The sequence below is a fragment of the Gavialis gangeticus genome, unplaced genomic scaffold, assembly GCF_001723915.1.
Source record: "Gavialis gangeticus isolate Ggan-Ray unplaced genomic scaffold, GavGan_comp1, whole genome shotgun sequence".
Taxonomy (NCBI): Eukaryota; Metazoa; Chordata; order Crocodylia; family Gavialidae; genus Gavialis; species Gavialis gangeticus.
This window is the reverse complement of record NW_017729025.1, coordinates 120,324,487-120,347,675: the sequence shown is the minus strand read 5'-3', so window position 1 is coordinate 120,347,675 and position 23,189 is coordinate 120,324,487. Positions and strand designations below refer to the sequence as shown.

The window sequence follows — 23,189 nt, the reverse complement described above, 5'->3', positions numbered from 1 at the left end:
TGAAATTATAATAGAATACTTTGAAAAAACCCTAATACATTGTTATGATTTATCAAGAATTGACCACTCGCACAAACAAGAGGAATTCAGCTTAAAGATCTGGATGCTTGCCAATCACATCTTCAACCATAAGTTAAAAACAAAGAAGTTAAGAATTAAAAATGTAATTTCAGTTGAAAAATAAACTCACCTACAAATGGATCATTGTATTCTGTATTAGACAGCTTGAGTAAATTGTTTTCCAGGGTCTCCACCACTTTAGCTGAAATAAATATAGTATTCCCATTAATGTAACAGTTACTGGGATAAAACAACATGAATACAATTTTTAGGATTTTGAATGGCAAATAAAAAGCCTTAAACTTAAGGATACATTTTGTAAAACATTTCCTGCTGGCAATAACAAGGAAGTGTTTTATCAGTAATACCTTGGATTCCCTTTTTGGATTTTATCTTGGATTCTCTTCCTACTGGGAGCATCTATACATGCAATATATTTGAAGTAGGCTTACTGCGCAGTAAAAATGTTGCTCGGTGAGCATATGGAGGGGCACCTCTACATGTGTTCCCTATAGAAGCCATGGGGAGCTCCAGGCTCCCCCTGAGTGCTAGCCCAGGGGCTGGCAAGGAGCATGGGACCAGGAGCTGGGAAATTGCTCCCTAAGCCTGGGAACTGCCTGCTGCTGGGCCAGGCTCTGAAGGTGGAGCCTGGGCTGGGGCAATGTCTCCCTGTCCTGGCAGCAGGCAGCTCCTGGCTCTGGCTTCTTTCAGGGAAATCATTGTGGGGGAGCAGCAGGTCCCAGCCCCCTGCCCCGAACTGCTGGTGGGGCAGCTAGCGGTAAGCACTTGGCTAGGTGGGGATTTTCTGCTCAGCAGGGGGTGGTCAGGAGTTGTTCCACTGATGGGATAGCTAGCATTGAGAATCAGGGGGCTGGGACCTGTCCCTCCCCAACAGCTCTGTCCAAGCCTGGGAAAGAGCTGCAGTGCTGGCACCTGTCCCAGACTATAACTGTTCCCAGTCAGCTCCAGGTTGCATGTGCAAACTCCCCCAGGCAGCCCAGGGCTGGCTGAGAATTGTCTCAGTCTGTAGCAGGTCCCAGACAGCTTCAGGCTCCCATGCAGGGAGCTCCTGGCCCCAGCTCTGGGATTGGAGTGGGGACTGGATGGTTGCTCCCTGCCTCTGGGAGCTGCCGGCTGCTGGGGTAGACTCCAATGGTGGAATCTGGGCCAGGAAAATGTCCCCCACCCTGGCAGCAGGGATCTCTTGGCCCCAGCTCTACTATCACAGAGAAATTTTGCTCCCAGTTGGCTGTCTACACATGCTTTACTGTGTAGTAACTACTCTGCAGTTAACTTGCTATCTGCATCTGCAGGTGGCAAATTAACTGTGGAATAGACCAGTCTACTGTGCAGTAAGCATCTGCACATGTAAATGGTGACATGTACTGTGCAGTAAACTGGTCTACTGCTCAGTAAAGCATCTTGTGTAGACATGCCCACTGAGAGTTAAACTCATTTAAAGCTCAAAGCTCTTCAAACTCGTCAACATCTTTTTGGTAGTGAGGTGGTTTAGGTTTCTTCTCACTAGCTTAATAGAAAAAATGAATTGCTTCACTGGGTTGTGACATAAGACTTAAATCATTCTTCATTTTTTGTTGCTCTCATATCATATTACAAGCTTAATATGAAAGCTACCTTTGAGATGGGTTACACAGTGGCATAATAGGATAGTTCTGTACCCTGCTTGGCAGTGGCAGTGACATGCAAGGCAGAGGCAGTGGCTGGACTGCTGGTGGTGGTAGCAGCCAGCTGGCAGCTACAACAGCTCTTTTTTTTCCTAGGGAAGCCTATCTGCTTCCTGCAGTTCTGCAACTCAGTTAAGAGCATATGGCCTTTATAAATGCAAGATGCTTTTTGCATGTGCCCCCACCCCTTAACACAGAGCCTTAGACTGGAGGTAGCTTATTAGTCACTGGTGCAGGTGGGTCCCTCTAATGGTCCCTTCTTGATGGGCTAATCATCCTGCAACAATGACATAAAACACGTGTGTCTCACTGACATACTCCCCAGTAATTGTTCAGGCTTTCAGTAACTTTTGTGTTAAGTTTGTAATAAGATATCAGAGTGAAAAAGGAAGAATAATTTAAGCCTGATGTCACAAACTAGAGAATCAATTCATTTTCTCTCTACTGAGCTGGTGAGAACAACCTAAAAAACTTCAGTACCAAAAAGATGTTGACAAACTGGAAGAAATGCAGGGAGGATAAAAAATGATCGAGGGTTTGAACTATAAAGAGGGCAGAATAAACTCAGACAAGTATTTGATAGATATAAATAACAAAGAAGGAAAGGATTTATGGGAAAATAGTGAATCTGTGAGCACATGGAAAAAAAAAACAAATTTAGAAGGAGGTGGCAAGGGTCAATCAGGGAATTCTCAGATGTGGTGTCCACAAGATATACATGAATAAAACATATTCATTCCAGAAACGTAAAATCTGCAACCATTTGTAAGCTAACATACAACTCTTGATTTACATAGTTTAGTTAAAAGTATTGTTCCTAAAGGTGATTATTCTGGAAAGGATGACAAGACATAGTGCATTTTTTTCTGAACCAATATAAAAGGCCAGAACTCAATCCAACTGACTTCACACAGACATAAGGGTTAGCATGTGTATAGCCATATTTCATGGCAGTTTCAGGTTCGATATTAGAGATATCATTATCTGGCCTACTTACAATGATGCCTATTATCAAAATCTATGGCATTTCTAATTTGGTGCATCATGCTTTTTTTCCAAAAGGACAGTGGCATATTATCTTAGTTTGTTAAATGCAGTTGGATTTTTCTGATTAACCTTATTAAGATGAGAATTTCATAATCTAAAACCCATAGTCAAAATTCTCTTTATTGGAATAATTTAAGATTGCTTAAATGGTTACTTTTTATGTGCAATTTATTTATTGAATAGACAGGCTTCTATAGTAACAGTTTGATAAACATTATTCAGCAGAACATCTTCAGATTTTGTTATGGTTAGACAGACAAATGGAAGCAATTTTTCCTAGGTTATAATTTCTTAAGTGAAAAGGGACAATTTCCTTTCTGAATGATGGGACAGGGCTGAGAGATGTATTTAGTTTATTTTAAAGGATTGTTTAATAAAGGCTTAATATTTTAAAGTTTGATAGTTAAAAGTTTGCTTTGGTAAATATGATTTTTTTTTAAAGAAGCAAGTAGTGCTTGTTGCTTTAATGTTCATTCAAATATCTCCCCCTCCTTTCTTCTCCCCTCACAATTAACAATAAGGAAAAATGAAAAAAAAATGAACACTTCCAAAAAGTGTCACTGTTACCCATGTTCACTCTAAAATACATGACACCTTTCCATTGCTTCCCATGTTGCCTAATTAAAAATATGTTACATAATAAATATTTACCAGGTGAGAAAATTAAATCAAGTGACTTAAAGATAATGGATAGCACATTGATAACATCTTTCAGATATAGTTTGGGAGTAATAACATTTTAGAGTTAGAAGGAAGATGGCTGTAAGGTTTTGGAATAAAAGTTTTTAAAACTCACTTTCATTATGTCTCTCTGAATTGTAAGGGCAAGCTGTCAAAAAATGGTTATGCATTATCTTTTTACAGAAGAAACCATGAAATTTGGTTAAAGAACAAACACTCTTTTGAATAAAGTATTCTCTATCATCATTTGCATACCCATTATTTGCACATGCTGCCTGGGAACTGGGGCCTCTGGGGCTGACACGTGGAGCTGCCTCAGCTCCCAGACAGCATGCAGTGCCCTGCTGAGCTGCCCTGCACCCACATAATGTGACAGCTGCCGCCTGGGTGCCAAGCGTGTGGGGGGGTGATCCCTGCTGCCCCCTCTCCCCCATCCTGCATGGGGGGGCTCTGCCATGAGCCCCCAGAGGCCGTGATCAATGCTACCAGAGCCAGTGGATGCAGGACTTATTTATTTCTTAAATTTCTGGGATGTTGGGGCCGGGCAGAGGATGGGGTCAGGCAGGGCAGCCACGGGGCCTTCTTCTGCAGCTCCCCCCAGCTGTGCTCAGTGCATGGCGTGCCGAGCAGACTCAGGTGCTGGCGCTGGCCCCATTCGGCAGTGACAGTATCCTGTCATCCCACATGCAGATCCAGGGGCCCGCAACCCCCAGGAGGCCAGTCTGGGGGCCAGTCTGCTCCCATGGGGTGTGGGCCCCCAGATCTGCATGTGGGATGACAGCAGGCTGCCATCCCTCCCCCAGAGCACTGGGATTGGAAGGGACCTCAGGTACAGATTGCAGACACTGGCCAGCTACAGACCAGACCTTCTGTCCCTTTTCCTTCTCCCTCTTAGTTTCTGTTTCCCTGCAAATCCAGCTCCAAAACATCCAAAACATTTTGTATGGTTTTGTTTCATTTTGGAGATGTTTTGGAGATTTCTGTTTCATTTTGGATTTGGTGTTTTGGGTGCCAGAACAGGTTGAAATACCTTCGAAATGAAATGGCTGCCAAAATTTCACAGAGCCCTAGTTCTCAATGACATTTGAGGAACTAGGGATGGAGTAGGGAAAGAACGAAGGCTGGATCCACAAACTTTGTACACCCCACATCAAAATTTTGCTCTTCATTTTTGTGGCTCTTCAGCAAGTTAGTGGACTTCATTGCTTCTGACACCTCTAGAATGCACTTTTATGTATACTGTGGCCAGATATTAGGAACTGGCTTTGTTATGCCTAAACAAAAACTATTTTTAAGGTGGAATCAGGTTTGAGAGCACGTAGCAAGGAGAAAGATTTATGATTTTTATAACTATCTCCAAAATAAGAATTGTAAACCCAGGCAGTTTAGAGGTTAGAGAACACCCCCTATTTCAAGAAAAAATGGTGCTATAGAGGACAACCACATACCTCGTTCTGACACTACATTGATTACAGCTGTTGATGTCCCTGCACTTACAGGCTGGGGTTGAGGCTGGGGTTGTACGCGATTTGGCTGAAGAAATGAAGAATGTTTGCTCAGGCTCTGAGGATGTGTTTGGCTCTGTGCTAAACATGGCATGGATCTTCTAGAAGGCTTTAATGGAGGTTCTTTCACCGTCTCACTCTTGCTTGTATTCATACCTGAAACATGCAAGAAACATGTATAGAATTAGAGGCTAAGCAGTGTTAAGGTTTTGAAAGACATAAATTAATAGTAACCAGTGGGTGTTATAAAGATTCAAAATTGGGTCAAAGTAACTTCAGCAAAAACATTTTTACACTGTTGTTCTGTATAGAACATTTAATTCATGCTTTGAAACTCACTTTGCAAAAGTTAGGGGTGTTAAATGCTCCCCCTGCACCAGGGAATTGAAAGCCAGGTGCTGACAATTAACTGATGGTCAGCTGACCCACTTCAGCTGGTTCAAGGCCCAGTGGTGTCTCTGGAGTCCACTGATGACTAGGTGACCATGGATCAGGACCACACTGGGGATTTTCTCATTTTAACAGAGAAACATGCAGAATTTCCAGTTTTGCAAAGAGCTCTCTGCAGGCTGGCAGAGTTCCAGCCTGCAAAGGGCTGGGGAGAGCAGGAGGAAGGTCAGGCAGGGGTCGTCATGTGCACGTGCATGTATGTACATGTACATGGCCACCAGGCAGCCTGAAGAGCAGCTCCCACAGGTAAATCTGATGGGGATGGGATTGAGGCCCCTATAGGGAAGGAGGAATGGAGGGAGTTGGGCAGGGCTGGGGCTGATGCCTAGCCAGGCTGTGCTTGGGGCCTAGGGCCAGAATGAGTGCCTGTAGGGCCCCAGTGGAGAGTGGGACAGGGCTGTGGGTTGCTCTGCTGGGGTGCTGAGCTGGCTCCCTGCCACTGTGTGCACTCCCAGGGGAGCAGGGAGTGGGCATGTACCCTCCAGATCTGTGTGCAGGGTGGGTGCAGGCTGCTTGCTGAGGGCTTGGGCTCCCTCCTCTGCTGCTCTCCCTCTAGGGCTTCCATGACCTATAGGGTGGGACCGGGCATGGCAGGGCAGAGCAGGGCCATGTGGGGAAACTGCTTGTTGCTATGAGCCCCCTGCTGCCCTGGTGAAGCGCCTGCTGCCTGCCTAGCAGCAGCAGAGGTAATGGTACAAAGTTGTGCCCCTCACTGTTGCCTGCCAAGCCCCACTCTTCCCTGCTGTTCTGGGTCCTGCCCGCTGGGCCACAAAGGCACCAGGGGAAAGCAGTGGGGTTGGGGGCCTGAGCTTGCAGCAGACAGCCCACACCACCCCTGCCCACGGGCTCCATGCCACCCATAGGAGAGGGGGAGTTGGGCTTCATGCTACACTCAGGCTACAGCAGCTACAACCCCCCACAGGCAGCAACTAGGGTGCAGGTGCTGCTGCAGGGGGCAGAGGGCTGTGGAGCCAGGTCCCTGGCCCTGACAGCCAGGGACATTGCTCTGGCAGGGCTGGGGGAGGGAATGGGGCTGTGGGTGGGGAATGAGAACCAGCAGGGCCAGGGGGTTGTGAGTGGGGAGTGAGGAGCACCAGCAGGGGTGGCTGGTTGTAGCTTGGGAGTAAGGGCCTGGATCTGTGTCCTGGTAAGCAAAGGAGGCAGAGAAAACTCTGACAAAAACCCAAAATCAAATGCCAAAATCTGTAGATATTTAGAATTTATTTTATTATAGTGATTGAGGCACTGGTAGACTTCCAAATTGCTTTAAAATTGTAAAGGTATCAATAAAACATTCTGTTCAACTGATACCTAAATTCATAGTGGTGTTTCATTTTAATCATGGGTTTGGCAGGTTTTATCAGAGATGTTGTGATTTTTTTTTAATCACAGAAAACCAGGATCATAACAAAGATAAGGGACCCTGCAGCATTGACATTAGGTCACAGTGACCAGCTACAAAGTCCTGGGGATTTCTGGTTTTGATGAAATGACCAAATTAGGAGGACAGATATGTCAAAATTAAGATGTATGCAGGTGATATGTTTGAGAAACAATGGGATACGCTGACAGAACAAAATGTAAACAGTATAATGACCACAGGGAAACCAATCAATGGTACCTGGAAATGAAGAGTCATCAGGAGGATAAGAATACAAAAGGAGGGATTTTCAAAGCACCAGGGGATCACAAGGCCACCATGGGCAGAGGGCACACCCCCAGCCCATTTCACCCAACCCACTGAGGAGAGGAGGTGGGCATTGGCCCTCCAAGACTGGTGACATATAAGCAAAGAATCATAGGGGTGCTTGCTTAGTGGCCAGATGTACTATCCCTATATGAGAACCCTGGAACTGGTAGATAAGTAGGATTGGGGAGGGGGGTGTATTTTGTTTGCCTGCATTACTGTTGTCTGCTATCACTGTGCATCAATAAAATTGGCCTATTATTGAATGGAAGAAGTCATCGTTGTCTTAGGGTTTGGGTTGGCCCAGAACAAGGCATCAGGACTGGATCATAAATCCAGTGCCAACAGGTAGTAGATGCTAGGGGTCTAGGTATTTAGAGATGCCAAGAATCTAATACAACCTTTGATCACTTTTTAAAATATATATTTTATTTCTATAGCTTTTCCTTTACCTGGCTGAGTTTTATTTTTGTTCAGAATAGTGTAATATATTAAGAAAATTGTTATTCATGTATATGCCTTTTGCTTCTAAAGGCTCTAATAATTCTTTATTTGTCAGGCAGCATTACTTATACAAACATATTACACAAGTTCAAAACTTACCGTCACATTCAGCGATTAAGAAACATTAAATCAGTTTTGGAAAATACAGCAAGAAAACCCAGCTTTCCTATTGACATGAATTCTTTCCCTGCCCCCACCCAAAGCTCACTAGTCCTATTTTTTCTTTACTGAAATATATGACAATAATGAATGTGCCACTCCAGTTAACAGTAATTCATTTCCCAAAAGCACTACACCACTTTTCAGCATATTTTGCTGGCATGACTAGCAGACTCTGATCGGTGAAGAGCATGATAAAAAATTAATACTTTTCCATCAGATGATATAGATTTTTCCTTTTTAGAAGGTGATTTTACCACTACTGACCCAATTTCTATCTCCTCCAGAATTTTTGCACAATGTGTCAGGACTTCCTGAGATGCCTAACATTTCATAGCCATGCCAAACTCTTTCAGTTCTGATCTTTTCAAGTGTAATGGTAATATTTCTAAACTGATGCCAGGTGCAGTCACTGAAATCCAATTAATTTGGCTGAGATTATACTTTAGTTATCTATGGAGGGCACTGATTATCATCCTTGACAGTGGGAAACTCACTAAAAGAAATAAGATTTGACACAACATGTGCTATCAAATGAAAATTCAGTAGCATTTTAATGGACACACACATCCAACATTCTTACTAATCTCAAACCAAATTTGGGATATTATTCTTACTTCACCATGGTGGCTGAAGTGTGAATACAAACACTCAGTCCACATAGACTTAAGAAACTCAAATATACGCATTCCATTGTCTTGTTTAGAGGCACAGACCTCACCAAAATGTTTTTGCTAAGTAGGAAGTGCCACATTCAAACACATTAACAATTGTATTTGAAACAGTGGTCTTTGAAAGGAAAGAAGTTGTTCTCAATATCTGATAACACTTTAAAATGTTAAGACTATATTTGTGCTGGTCACTTAAAATAAGTATTTCATTTTGACATGAAATCATATAAACACTGAAACAGATGCACTGACTTACGTTGTGCTCTTTAGAAGATTAACTTAAGGCTCTTTCCATCTGCATTAACCAACACAGCAAAAAGATAGATGAAACCATGTTCTTAAACTCTTTGAAAGGATAGGGTTAAATCGATTATGTGACTCTGGTGATAGTCAACACTCATCATATTCTCTCTGAATTTATGTTGGTTACATTGTTTCCATTTGGTGTCGATATATTGATCAAAATAAGGACCTACGAACAATCTGACAAAAGATGGAAAGGCACATGCACTGTGCCACACAAGGGAAATTAATTGCTCTGCGAGTTATGCATATGAAGCAATGTGTTACTCAGCGTGACTATATTATATGCATCAAATTTTAAAAAAGAATGTAGATCCTGCTTAATAACTTGTTTTTTTTTTCTGTGATCCTTGTACTGTAGGCCCCTGCTTAATGTTCATTTTAAGACAAGCCAGAATTTGCATAGCCATGTTCTGCAAACAACATATGCATGCACACTGTTCTTTGGACACAGAATTAAAAATAGAATTTGTTCCTGAAAACAACCTTAAATTAAGAAGCTAATTACTCCAATAATATGATATTAACATTTCGATATTTAAGGTGGGGGGTTGACATACTTGCCCACTTTGCATTTGTAGCAAGTTATGCTGCAGCTTAAGTTTCACAGGATTTCAGAAATGTGTGCATGCTATGCTGCATACTTCCAGATAGAGGTAATGTATGTCTCTGCCTGGGGGCTAAAACCATCATCTGTTTTAAAAATAAATAACTGAATAGTAAGCAGGACCCTGCTCACCTTATACACTTGGATTCTCTCCTGTTGATAGTTAATCTATGGTAGGAGTATTGAACTCATCAGGGGTAGTAAATCTATGGCAGGAGTATCAAACACATGCATGGGTTGGATGTGTGGCGCAAGACCCATCCACAGATCCAGGATATGGGCCTGGATCATGGGATATTATGCATGTGGGCTGGAGTTGGTGTGTGCAGCACATGAGTTGGGCTAGGTTTTGCCACATGTGGGTCCAGTTAGCCCAGGTGATATGGCTCCATTGGCCAGATCTGGTCCATAGGCTGTATTGCTGACATCCTGGATTGATGGTATTCAGCCATTCCTGTGTTCAAAGTAAACTGGGTGCTACGTACAATTCATTTGTACCCCCCATGTACCATGGGGAAGATACATAAACCTTTAGCCTAGATTATTACTATTATGATGTTTAAGCCGCCAGAATCTCCACCATATCTATGAATTGCCTCCAAATTTAGAACTTAAACTACAGGTTGATTCTAGCCCCAGTCAATAAAACTGAAACTGTCTTCATAAAAAACAACAAAGAAACAACCTTAGTACTTTAGGCAGATCACTAATAATCATTCTGGAGGCAAAAGAGCAGGTATGAGAATTTTGACTTTTCTTATGGAAGAATGTTTCTATAGTGCTAAATATTGCCTTCTAACGAGCATGCCTTAAGTTTGAATTTTGGGGGAGAAATACCCTTACAAAAGCAGGATGGAGAAAAGGACTTACCTATTCAAAGAAATAATTTCAAGTTGATCTATAAAAGGGGTGCTCAACCCCTGACCTATAAGCCCAATCCATCCCACAGAACCATGTCATCTGGCCCACAAGGATCCCTGTGGGCTGGGAAATTTGGTAACAGGGAAGAGGTGGAAGTGTTGTGTGACCAGATCCAGCTTTGCCTGGGCCCCTACCCATCCAGATCAGGCTGGGCAGCTCCCCACATCCCCCACCATATGGGTCCAGATCACAGCTGGGCTACTCCCCACCCACCCCCAGCGAGTCTGGATCAGGGCCAGACTGCTACCCACGCCCACTCCATGCTTCAGGATTGAGGCCAGGCTGTACATCCCCCTGTCCCACCCCCTGTGGCCAGATTGGATATCTGCTGCACTGGTCCTGTGTCCCAGATTGAGCCCACCAGCTATATCCGGTCTGCAGATGGAACTGGCCATCCAGCCCTTGGGATAAAAAGGTGGGCACCACTGATCTATAACAACAGTCTGAAGCACTGTCCTCCAATTTCTTTGTATCAATAAGTACTACCCTTATTTTATAAGGTGCACAACTATAAAGGTGCAGGCAAGTTACGCCATCCAGTGTGATGTAAATATGGTACCAGTAAGGATTTAACCTAAACTTGACTCTGAGAGATCATACTAATCTACATGCAAGATTTTTATTTAACCTTTTTATTAAAATTTTTACAATGTATGTTTGTACAGAACAATACACAACAACCATCCTGTGGCTTCATAGCACCCAAAGTGAAACAAATTTATACTAATGTACACTACTTGAAACTATACAGGACAATTTATGAATACCGCTCTTATAAAAAGGTATACCTTTAATAGAAAAAAAGGTCTGTTTCTTGAGATAATACTTCAAAGTGAATTCAGCAGCACTTAATCAGAGCCACAACTCAAAGAAAACAGTTAATCTGACTCAAAAACACTTGTCTTTATGGCACATGTGCATTAGCATGTACATTGAGAAATCAGATGACATATTTCTTTCATTTTAGTCTCTCTATCCATGAGGATCTTTCATCAATGGAAAATGTACAACAAATAAATTAATCCAGGCTGGGACTACCTAAAAACTGCCCCTTCACCACACATACCTAATTCATACCAGGAAGGTCAAGGTCAACTGGTTTATTAATAATAGAAGCTGATTTGAACTATATTACTATAGAATTTTTTATTTAAAATACAAATATACCAGTACATTGCTAGAAAGTATTTGTTTAAATTTTCCTTAGAATTCATTATTTTTATTTATATATTTTTTACTTCAACAAAGGTATGTTCAATCTCTGTGAAAGTCATTACATTATCATGCAAATAAGCAAAGTGTTTAAAGCAGAGATAAAAGGTCAGAGCAAATGATAAGCAGGTCAGGAAGTAAAGCAATCCCTAAAGAAAAAGCTATAAAAGGATGCAACAATGCAACCCCTATTGTCATTAGCATGAGAAAAGATATGGGAATATGTGGAAGATTCACACACACACACACACACACACACACAAACACACACACACACACACTCCCCACTTGTTGAAAGGACAAGGAACTACATGCTTAGCTTCTTGCCTAAGTGAAGTCATTGGTAGGTTTCCAGAACAGAAGTACTCCCAAATATGCATAAAAATGTAAAAATTAAGATAGGGAGACTAGGTCCAATAAAAAAGACATTCTGCAATTTTTCCTAGTTTTAGTAATAAGCATTGTTTTGAATTTTATTCAAGCATCTAAAACATTCCAGTTTTGGCCAGTGCCAGAAGTACAAAAATTATATGAAAAGGGCTTGGTGCTATTGATAGCACAGTCAAAACTGTAAAAGCACATTCTAATTGCAGGATTGTAACAGAGCTTTAAAGGAGAAAGAGCCAAGGGAGAGCCCCAGGTGGGGGAAGACTATAAGGGTGAAGCTGCAGGAGAGCTGGCCCAGGGAAGTAGGGGCTATGAGCACTTACTGCAGAGGGAGTTGCTCTGCAGAAGAACAATAGAACAATGCCTTCCTGAACAGGAGGAAGCTTATTGCAATTCTAGCTGCTCTGCAGTAGGAATGAAGGCTGTAGACTGTAAACCTAATTAGAGGGCAAAAATGGCCAGCCCTGTACAGTCACATGATTGGAAAGGGCAGAGCCTGTGAAAGAGGTAAGCCAGGGTATATCTCTTGCAGATGGACTGTGGTGAGATGGATTGTGAGCATACTGTGCCTGAAGACAGCAAATGAAGCGGTTTAGGATTAGCAGTGGACTAAGGCCCAAGGCTGGGTAGGAGTTTTGTTATAAGGAGGCTAAAGTTTTAGTTACAGCTAGAATGCTTATGTTTTTGCTTTTAGTTTATAACTGGTGGTTTGGGTTTGGCACTGTCAGGGGAAGGTGGAGATCCCAATAGTGCCTTAGGGCACTATGGTGTCTTGAACCCTGCCTGGGGCTAGGGGCTCAGAACAAAGGGCAGGCTTAGCCAGAGGACTAAAGATTCGAGAAAGTGCCTGAAGCCTAGCAAGGGTAAAAGCCAGACTGGGCCAGGGGCCCCAGCCTGAAAATGTGGAACCAGAGCCAGGGGGCCAGCAGCCCAGGACAGACAGAGACAAGGAATAGGGCCTCAGCAGTTCAGGAGGGGCAGTGACAAGGGCCAGGGGCTCAGCAGTTCAGAAGGGACAGTGACAAGGGCCAGGAGCCCAGCACCCAAAGAAGGGCAAAATTGGGGTCAGGGGCCCAGTGCAAGAGACGCAGGGGCTAGGGGCCCAGAGATACTTACAATGAGAGAGCCAGACCTGAAGAAGTAGGCCAAGGCTGGAGGCCTGCAGCCACAGAAAAGGGGCGGAGGCCAAAAGGACCAAGGCCCCAACAAGAAAGTGGCTGTGCAATGACACCTACAAGGCACAGACACAGCCATAGGGGAGGTTGGAGACCGCCAATAGCCCATAAGGCTACAAATACCCTGAGGGGCATGGGTAGGCTGAGAGGGCCCACCGAGTATGAAATAGGACTGAGACCAACAGGGTCTGGGTGGGACCTGCTGGCCATGAGAAAAACCGAGGGCTCACTCTAGGACCCTTAGGCAGCCTCCCTTTCTAGCATTCGATGGTTACATCACGGCGCAGTAGGCAAGAAGATTAGGAGGGTACCGTAGAGCCAGAGCAGGGCACAGTTTGCATGGCCACCAAGGGGTGTCATGGCCACACCTGGTACCTGAACATTGCTAAAAGAACTTATTTGTTTAATGAGGCTCACAAGTGGCAATAAGGAACATAATCAGGAAGAAAGTGGTCACTCAGGCATAACTGAAAGGTTATTGTTGTAGAACATCTAGTAGTTACAATGATAAATAAGAAGAAAAAAAAAAAGAACTCGACTTAGACTAGGTACAAATGTTCAGGGTGGTTTAAAATGGCCATCTGATCTAAGTGAGTTTGCCCAGGTGTGGACCTTACACTAATTAGGTCAATCTAAGTGTGAACTGTACAGAAGTTCAGGACAGTTAGAGCAGTCTAAAAACGGCCAACTTAATCTAATTAACCCTACCTCTAGGGTAGTCTAACTTAGATCGGATCAGCCATTTTTAAACTCACTTAACTGTCCTGAAATTCTGTATGGTTCCTAGTGCAACCCAATGGCTGGGAAAGCCCAGTTGATAGTCCCAGCCCTGGGACTGTGCTTTTCCTACCTGCCTCACTAGCACTGGGCTATTTTTACTCCCCTGGTGCCTCCCCCCACCCCCAAATGGACAATGCTCCCTACCCCAAACCCACCAAATCTCCCATCCTGCAAGCCACTCCCAGCAGCAGCTTGAGCAAGTAAGTTAGGGCAGGGTTGGGGGCAATGTTCATCTTGGGATGTGGGGGTCAGGGGGCTAAAAATACCCCCTGGGATCAGGGGGTGAGGGAGAGAGACCCCTTATTTCCCCGTAGACCTCACAAACCCCCTTGCTCCTACTATACCCTCCCAGACCCTGCCTGCCCAACCTCCCCCCGAATCCTGTGGTTGATACCTGCCCCCATCCCAACTTACCATACATTAGGGTGGTCAACTTTTACTCGATTTAACCTCCCAAAATGTCCGTACACACCCTCAGAGCCCAGCTTGAGGTTGAAGTATTATGTAAGAGAAACACTCCCAATTCCCCTCAGAACACACCCCAATCCCATCATCATTTTACTTTCAAACTAAATGCATTATGCATAGAATCTCTGAGACAAATGGGTAACCTCATTATGCCACTTCTACAGATTCTCTTGTCATAAAGAGCATAACTAAGTTGTTAGGCAGGAGAATGAAGATGCATAATTTCATAAGGCTTTTGAAAGCAAGTAATATAATGCTATTACTAATAGCTTAATAAAGCTACAATTGCTGTTAGCATCATACCAGTGCACAAGATACATACAACGGATAAAGATCTCATTTTATGAAGGTTATAAATATTTGCAGAATATAAAAGTATTACTTGTTTAATCTGATACTATAAGACTAATTATCTTAAATGGTTGCTTTGAGTGGGGATGTGTATATCCATAACTCTGCTGAGTGATGTTTGACAAGGGAAGAACATTTTACATGTTGGCTGTTTTGCAACTTGATCACCCAAAATTAGAAAGAGGGACCCACTGACAGTAAGTTTCTAAAAAGGGCAGAGCTCTTAAAGATTAGTTATTTAAGGGGAAGGGGAGGCAAAGAAAGGGCACACGTGCGCACATACACTAAACTTATTTGAAAGTTAGCAGCAGCAGCAGCAGCAAATGTGGACTTATTTTACTAGTAGTTCAACATTTACAAAAAACCATTAACTTGACATACAATTTTAATAATAAGTTGATCTCCATGTTATAAAGAAGAAAGGTTAAGTGAAGAGATACATTCTGAAACAGATTAATCCAGATCTTTAGCAAGGCATTAATGAACTCTTGGCCATTTAGAGTTCAAAGAACAATTCTAAATTAACAGTTAAACAAAAGGTGCAGATATGTCATATCATAAACCCCAAATTAAGAACTCTCCTTTCTGAGAAAGCATTTGGTGAAAAGTGCTGAACACTAGAGATTGCCCTTTTCACATATCTGCCTAAAGCAAACACATTAAAAATGTATAGGTGTCCTCATGCTTACAGTCCAAAAAAACACACTCAACCGGGAATTAGCTTATTCCCTCTCTCTATTCCAAAAAAAGATAAGTTTATCACTCACATTCCTCTGTTTAAATGCACTTGAGAATAGAAAGACACACAAAGAACTAGAACTCTTGGTTCCAAAATGATACCTTTTATTAGACCAACTGGGAAATCACAAGAAAATTGTCCTTTCCTGCACACTTTTGGGATCAAAGTCCCTTTGTCAGGCTCTGGGATGGTACAAGATGGTAAAAAGCCCTCATAGGTAGGAAATAAACTTCATTTTTGCACAGAGGGAGCTGAAGATGGAAGGCTGTCCCTCTGGGTCCATGAGAGTGCACATGTCCATTCACTTAGTGTCATATATGTTATAAGTACTAGTGGGGGTACATCTTTCTGTACCATGTGTGCTATTCTGTTCTCTGTGTGCTGGATCTTCCAAGCTCCTTCTCTTAGTTTACCTTACTAGCTTAGATAGATTCAGTGTTACTGTTGCTTAAAAGCTGGATGAAGTCACTAGAATTCTTTAATTAGTCAAGAGTCATCTGCAAATATTAAATATTTTTAAATGACTCACTTATGCAGTTTTTGTATTCCTTTCTGTATTCACTTTTCATCAATAACTGAGTTTATTATTGAGTCATTTTACACTTGTATATTCCCATTAACTCCAGTGAAGATGCTCCTTAGTTCTATTGCTGACAAATTATTCCAACACCAAAAGCTATGAGAAAATAGAGGTTAATCTCGTTTTCTAAAAGAAAGATTTTAAAATAACCTTTTTACAAGCAGTCACACCAGGAGTCTGATAACAATTTAACTCAGACAACCAAAAAAAGGTAGCCATTACTTAAGCAAAAATCGCAAAATACCCTTCAAATAATTTCAACCATGACAGCTGACAAATCATTCTTCACAGGTTTTAAGCAAATAGAATATGAAAAATGCATTTCATTTCAATTTTCACTAAACTCAGTAACAGTGACTTGGTGTGTTTACCTATTCTTTCCTTATTTTAAAGGACAAAACCTTGTTTTTACATGATTTGTAAGCATGCAAAATGTAGCTGAAAAATCAGCACTTAACTCATCTTGAAGGGAAAACTTGTTCAAGTAAGATTGCTGCTTTATCAGTATCTACTCGAATAAAAACAAAATGCTGCATGAAATATTTTGCCTAGCTAACTCTAGATTAATGATCAGTAATATTGTCTGTACAACATAGTATTGTTTCCCACTGACCCCTGTTGATTGACCTGCCCATCTTTTCCTTCAGTGATTACAGAAGATTTAGAGCTCTGCAATGAAGACAGTTTATTAACCCATAAATTTAACTTAACAGTTCAGCTGCATTTTTCTAAAAAGTGGTCTGCATTTAATAGATTGTTAGACTAGAGGACAATAATCTCTTTTAGCCTTTAAATAAAATTATCTTTGAATGTGCCTGAGTTTGTTTATAAAGATTGAGCTTCACCTGCCATAATGCTGCCTATTCACCTTGCTTTGTAAAACCCATGCTAGCAATTTTCAGATTTATTTATTCTTAAACGTCTTGAAGGATTTTTAACCAGATTTGAAAGCGATTAAATCATTAATCCCTATTTTAGGTCTGAATCTGTGTTCTCACAAATCTTTTGCTTGAAGGAAAGTAGAATGATTTAAAGTGAAACTGGTGGTGGGATTTTATCACAGGTAAAAAAATTTACTTATTAAAAGGTCATTTTGATCTAGTAATGTAACTAGTAATTTTGGCAACCTGGGTGGATATGCTGCCTCACCCACCTCTGTCAGTAAAAATCACTCATGTCTCAACATATAGTACAGAAGGCAATTCAATTGCCCCCTGCAACATATTTAAACAGAGCAAATATTTTCAAAAGCTCCTTGAGATCTAATGGAGACTGGGACTGAAAATTCCCAGTGAGTTGTGCAGCAGCTGTAATGTATGAAAGAATAGCATGGACTTCACAGTTACAATGATTACAACATTGGGAGCCAACCTGTTTGGGACGTGTGCCAAAAATAAGCCTTGCACCCTTACCAAGTGCCATGTCCTCTGCCCAATCTGCAGGTCTGTGTTTTGCTCCCTACTCTGTTCCCAGACTCCTGCTCTCCTTTTTCTTCCTACCCAATCTCCTGTTCTGCTTTCTGCGTCCTTATCTGTGCTCTCTGCCTGATATTCTGCTCTGCTTCCTGCTCCAACTGCTGTTGCATTGATTGACCCCTCCACAATCTGCTGTATGCTACACACACAGGCTGCCCATGCCATCTGTGATACTCATGTCACAGACTGGCCACCCCTAGACTAGGATATTCACAAACCTTTGATGGGAAAGGAGCTGATCTCTTCCAAGATCTCCAGTTGGAACCATTTGCTGGGAACTGGTGTCCCATGGCTGGGTCTTCACAAAGGGGCAGCTAATGCAGTGTGGCCAGCTCCCTGTCCCTGCCTAGTTGGTGCTGTACAATTGCTGGAGTCTTGGAGGCAGGTCCTGCCTTTTAGGTGCTGCTGCAACCTTGTATGGGTGTGTGGGGAGGTGTTCCTTCACCCTGTGTGGCTGTTGCTGTGCTGGGGTGGGTGAAGAGACAGCTTGCAGGACCCTGCCTGCCTTACAAAAAAAAATGCTCACAGCTCCACAGAGCCTAAGCAGTCTACTGCAATAGTCAGGGATGGAGTGGCAGCTCTTCAGGTCATTCAAAAAGCCCAAGGCAGAATTAATTAAAGTTATGTGGCTTTCTGTAAGCCGCATAGTTTAGATTGGTAGCAAACACAATACAAATTCACCCTTCAGTGGGGGAGGGGGAGGGGCAATTGTAGGGCACTGACAAATATACAGCTCCCCACTGTTGGCAGTTTGCATGAAGCGCCAGGAGTTACAGTGTTCCTCCCAACCCAACGGATGTTGGCTGTTGGCTCCAGGGGATCACTCTCCAGTTCGGAGTTGCTGCATATCTGCAGACACTCTGCCCTAGCCCTGCCCCCTTCACAGCTCCGGTGCTATCTTCAGCATTGTGGGAAGGGGAGGGGGAGGGAGGGAGGGAGGAGAGGGGAGAAACTCAGTCTGGGGTTTGCCCAGTTTGCACTGGAGGGTGAGGTGGGTGGATTGGAGTCTCCCCAAGGTGGGAGGGCTTCAATCAACCCACCCCACCCTCCAGGGCAGGTTGGGCAACTCCAGACTAAGCTCCTTCTCCTCTCTTCCCCCCACTCCCATTCTGAAGACAGCACTGGGGGCAAGACTGGGCTGCTGTCAGCACATGCTGACATAAGTTAATGAAGGTACTCCACTTTGAAGCACCTCATGTAATGACGGTTCAGTTGTTGCAATGGGGCATTTTTAAAGCACTCTGCAGCGGTGCACTTCTGTTAGCACCAACTGCATGATAAACTATCACTTCTATCAGCAGCCTTAGACAAGGTTCTGCCATCTTTAAACCAGTCTGTGTGTGCTGAACTTCTGTTCTATTATGGGTATAGACCGTTTTCTGATCACTTATACCAGTGAAAGTGTAATGTCTGTTCCTGGCCCATGTGTGCTCTCTACTGGCTCCCCATACAGCATGCTCCTGCTGCAAATGTGAGGACTGGAGGCAGGTCTCAGCATGCTGCCTACTCTATGGAAGGAGAGAGGGGTAGATGGACCCCAGCTTCCCATAGCTAGCCTGCTCCTGAAGAAATAGCCAAAGGGTGGGGCAGCTCTCTGCATGTGCTCCTTGATGCATGGAGGGCTCTAGCTCTCCACTGGCTGAGGTAGGAGAGGTCGGCTCCCTGGCTCTGCCAGCTGCTGCTACAGCATGGATTAATTCTCAGCCACATGCTCTGTTACTGTTTCTCAACAGGGTATCTTCGAGCCATTGTTTTGGCACCCCTTCTTATCTAGTACCCAGGGTTAGGGCACCTCTCATCCCACCCTAATTATGTATAGCAGCTAAGACTTCAGTTGCTTCAGAAGGTGCTATAGAGTCTTATAAGCAGATCACTGTTTTATTTCCCTTCTGAACACTATCCATATGCAGAGCACTGCTTAACACTAACCAAGAACATGTTTTCCTGACCAGGCAGAAAGACCACCACCACACAATGCCATTTTTTGTTCATTTTCCTCAGAGGTCTCCTTTGTAATTACTGACTTAATCTGAACAGGTACAGCTTGAGATCATGTTCTAAGCGGGCTATACAAAGCAAGAAATTTTAAAGAGCAATTTCTGAAAAGTGACAGCTGTATTCATCAGGACCCTGGAAAAGGCTCTAGAGGTCAGTTTCTCAAACCTCAGTATAGAATTGCTGTCAGAAGCCATGCTCCCTACCACATGAGCCCATTGTTTGCAGAATGAATTTCTCCTGCATCCTTGTTACAGTCATTATGGACAGGATAATAAACCAGTCTGATATCAAAGATTCTTAAGTTAAAGCAAATTACTTCTCCTGTCATTCAATTTAACAATAAGCTAACTGATACAATTAAAGAATTAAACAATAAGCTAACTGATACAATTAAAGAATGCATCTCTTATGAGCCACCTCTATTATTGCAATTCAGAATTGCTCCTTTTCCATACCTTACCCCATCTACGTGTCTTCCTCCTCTCCATTTTTCATATATTTCTTTGCCTAAGTACTAGTTATATTAAAGAGTAAGAGTGAAATCAACTTTTATGACAATGTTATCAGCTCCATGATGCAAACTTAATCAGTCAATCATTCCTCTCTTCTATAAATAGAAGTATCCTAGGGTGTTTATACACATGATCCAGGAGTGTGTGGGGGGGTGCACTTTACCTAGAGTGGCTCCAAGAGCAACTCTAATTAAAGTGCCAAGAGCATCATGTGTATAAGCATCCCTGTGCTAAAAAATTGGCAGGAATGCTTTAACTCTTTTAACTTTAACTCTTGTGGCATTAAAAATCGGTGATGGGAGTCCTATGGACTCTTTTAAAAGCCAGAGAACGTTCTGTCCCCTCTTTCCCTTATGCACACCTGAGCTACTAACTTGCTTCAGTAGATAACTCCCTGCTGTCCCAGCTCCTAGGTTGTTTCTGAGACAGCCCAGATCATTAGCCTACATTTCTAGTCTGCTCCTCCTCCATCTGTATCAAATGTAAATAATAATAATAATAAACATTTTTGTTTTTTAGGATAAACTATCACCATTTTAATAGTATTCACAGAAGGCAGAGACATTTTTTACTTGGGATACAAAACCCAGTGTTTTCCTATGAAGGGAACTCCATCTTTCCACACTTTGGGCCAAATTTTGCAGTTTATTCTCAAGAAAAAGTTCCATTGACGAGAAAAGAGTTGGAGGTGGGGAATTTTTTACTGCTGCTTAATTCCAATTTTAGTCCCTATCATGTCACTTTTGTACCACAGAGAGAACTTTTAACTGGGAATTCTGGTTCTACAAGCAAACTCTAAGTAGCACAAAGACAAAGTAACCTCATCTTGTTATGGTTCTTTGGCATAAAGAGCAGAAGGAGTGTGGATGGAATATGATGCACTCCAGCAATCTCTAAATCACCAGGTGCAAAGTGCAGTCACAGCAGACTGGTTCTCACTTGAATCAAGGACTGAATCAACTCTCACCTGCCTCCAGAGTTAAGTTGGATCACAGGAAAGTAAGGCAAGAAGGGACCTTATAAGGTCATCTGGTCCAGCGCCCTGCTCAAGGCAGGATCATTCCCAGCTATACCATCCCAGCCAAGTATCTATCTCACCTGCTATTGAAAATGTCTTAGCATAGAGATTCCACAGATTCTCTAGGTAGCCTGTTCCAATGCCTGACCACTCATAGTCAGAAAGTTCTTCCTAATCCCCAGCCTAAATTTTCCCCTGCTGAAGCTTGAGACTACTGATCCAAGTCTTGCCCCCTATAGCCATAGATAAAAGCCCATTTCCATTGTTTATATAAATCACAAGTATTTGAAGACTGCTATCAAATCCCCCCTAGCCTTCTCTTCTCCAAGCTAAATAACCTTAGCTCTTTCAGCCTTTCCTCATAAGTTGTCTCCCAGGCTGATGATCATTGTTGCCTTGCACTGGACTCTTTCCAAACTGTCCACTGCCCATATCCTTCTTGAAGTGTAGGGTCGAAAAGTGGACACAGTACTCTAGGTGAGGTCTCATCAGTGCTGAAGAAAGAGGAAGAATCACTTTTCTAGATTTTACACTCCTGTTAATACAACTTAATTTGCTGTTTGGCTTTTTTTGGCTCATATTTTGCTTGTAGTCCACCATAATCCCCAAGTCTTTCTCTCCAGTAATGCAACTTAATCATTTCCCAGTTTGTATCTGTGCACGTGGCTATTCCCAAGTACAGAACTTTGCACTTGTCTTTGTTGACTCTCATGTCACTGATTGTGGACCATTAATCCAGTCACTCCCAGATTCTAGCCCTACCCTCCAACGTGTCCGCAATTTCACCCAACTTTGTATCATACACAAATTTGCTAAGTGCATGTTCAATCTGACCATTCAAAGATGTGGAGCAATACTGGACCCAGAACAGACCCCTGGGGAACCCTACTTGATGCCTCCTCCCAAACAGACATCAAGTTATTAAGGACTACTCACTCAGTATGATGATCCAACCAGTTATGTATTTACCATACAGTGCTTTAACATAGCTTTAGATTGCTAATGAGAATGTCATGGGAGAGAATGGTGTAGGAGGGTGAAATGATTAAAGAAACAATTCCCTTCAAGAGCAGCAAGTGGACTAAAATGTGCAGATGTGTTTTCTACTAAAAAATTTGCCTTTTAAAATTTTCTCTGAGGAAAAGTGTTATAGCTGATCTGCATACATTGTTAGCAGTATATGAAGTACCATTCAGTATGGCTGAAGGACTGCTACCATTGAATCAATGTTAAAAAAAAACAAGTGGAACAACTAATTACTGAATGATCAGTGTAATGCAAATCTTGGAGAAAATAACAGAAATAATTGGCACAAGATTCAGCTGATAAAGAAGTATAAGACAAAAACATAATTCTTGCCAATCAGCTATTATTTCAAGGAAAATAGATCTCTTCAGACAAATCGGATTTCATTTTCTGAGGAATCATAAGTTGGTTTGATAAAAAAGTGCCTGCATAGATGAAATGTACTTAGATTTTTTGTAGGGCATTTGACTAAGTAACTCCACACATTTCAATTAAAGAAAATTAGTACTAGACAATCTCAGTAAAGTACATGATAAATTGATTAAGAACTGGCTTACTGACAAATCTTAAAGTACTTGTCAATGAAGGTTTAATGGGGTTTTGCAGCAACTGGCACTAATACTGATGGTATTTGACATTTGCAGCCAGATTTAAGGAAAAATTTCAGTAAAGATTTTTTAAATTATGTTTGCAAAGACTGCAATATTTATAAACCGTGAGGGAGGAGACAGAATGGTAAGAGTGGCCTATTCAAACAAAATATTTTTGACACAGCCATACACAAAGCCTATATATCTTCAAGCAATAAAAGCCAGCCACATGTACAGAATTTGAGGCTATATCAGGGGTGGGCAATTATTTCAGCTGGAGGACCATTTAAGGAGTTTTGGTGAGCTGTAGAGGGCTACACATACAAAATCTTTCAGAAAATACCTTTTGAACAAATTATAGATAACCTTCCCACCCCGAATGATACACTCAAAATAAAACATCTACTATAACATATTTTAATTTTATTTCAAAAGTATTTTTCATCTTGAATTATGTTTTTTTGAGTAGTGCATAGAGAGACAATTACATAATAGCCCAAAATAAAGTCTTACTTTTGTATACTGTGTGTGTGTAAGTTAAGGAAAGTTAGGTCCTTGGGATCCAGCTGGGAATGGGGGACACTGGGGGGGGGGGGGG

At 42.3% G+C, this 23,189-nt stretch overlaps 1 protein-coding gene across 1 annotated transcript in view; it reads right to left on the bottom strand.

Annotated features, from left to right (window-relative positions):
- ANO3 (anoctamin 3) overlaps window positions 1-23,189 on the bottom strand; it is a 539,488-nt gene that overhangs the window by 240,501 nt on the left and 275,798 nt on the right. Inside the window, exons 2-3 of the mRNA XM_019519487.1 lie at window positions 4,922-5,134; window positions 191-262 (exon numbers count right to left, since the gene is read on the bottom strand). Coding sequence (XP_019375032.1) covers window positions 191-262; window positions 4,922-5,134 — 285 coding nt within the window. The remainder of the gene's footprint in view (window positions 1-190; window positions 263-4,921; window positions 5,135-23,189) is intronic.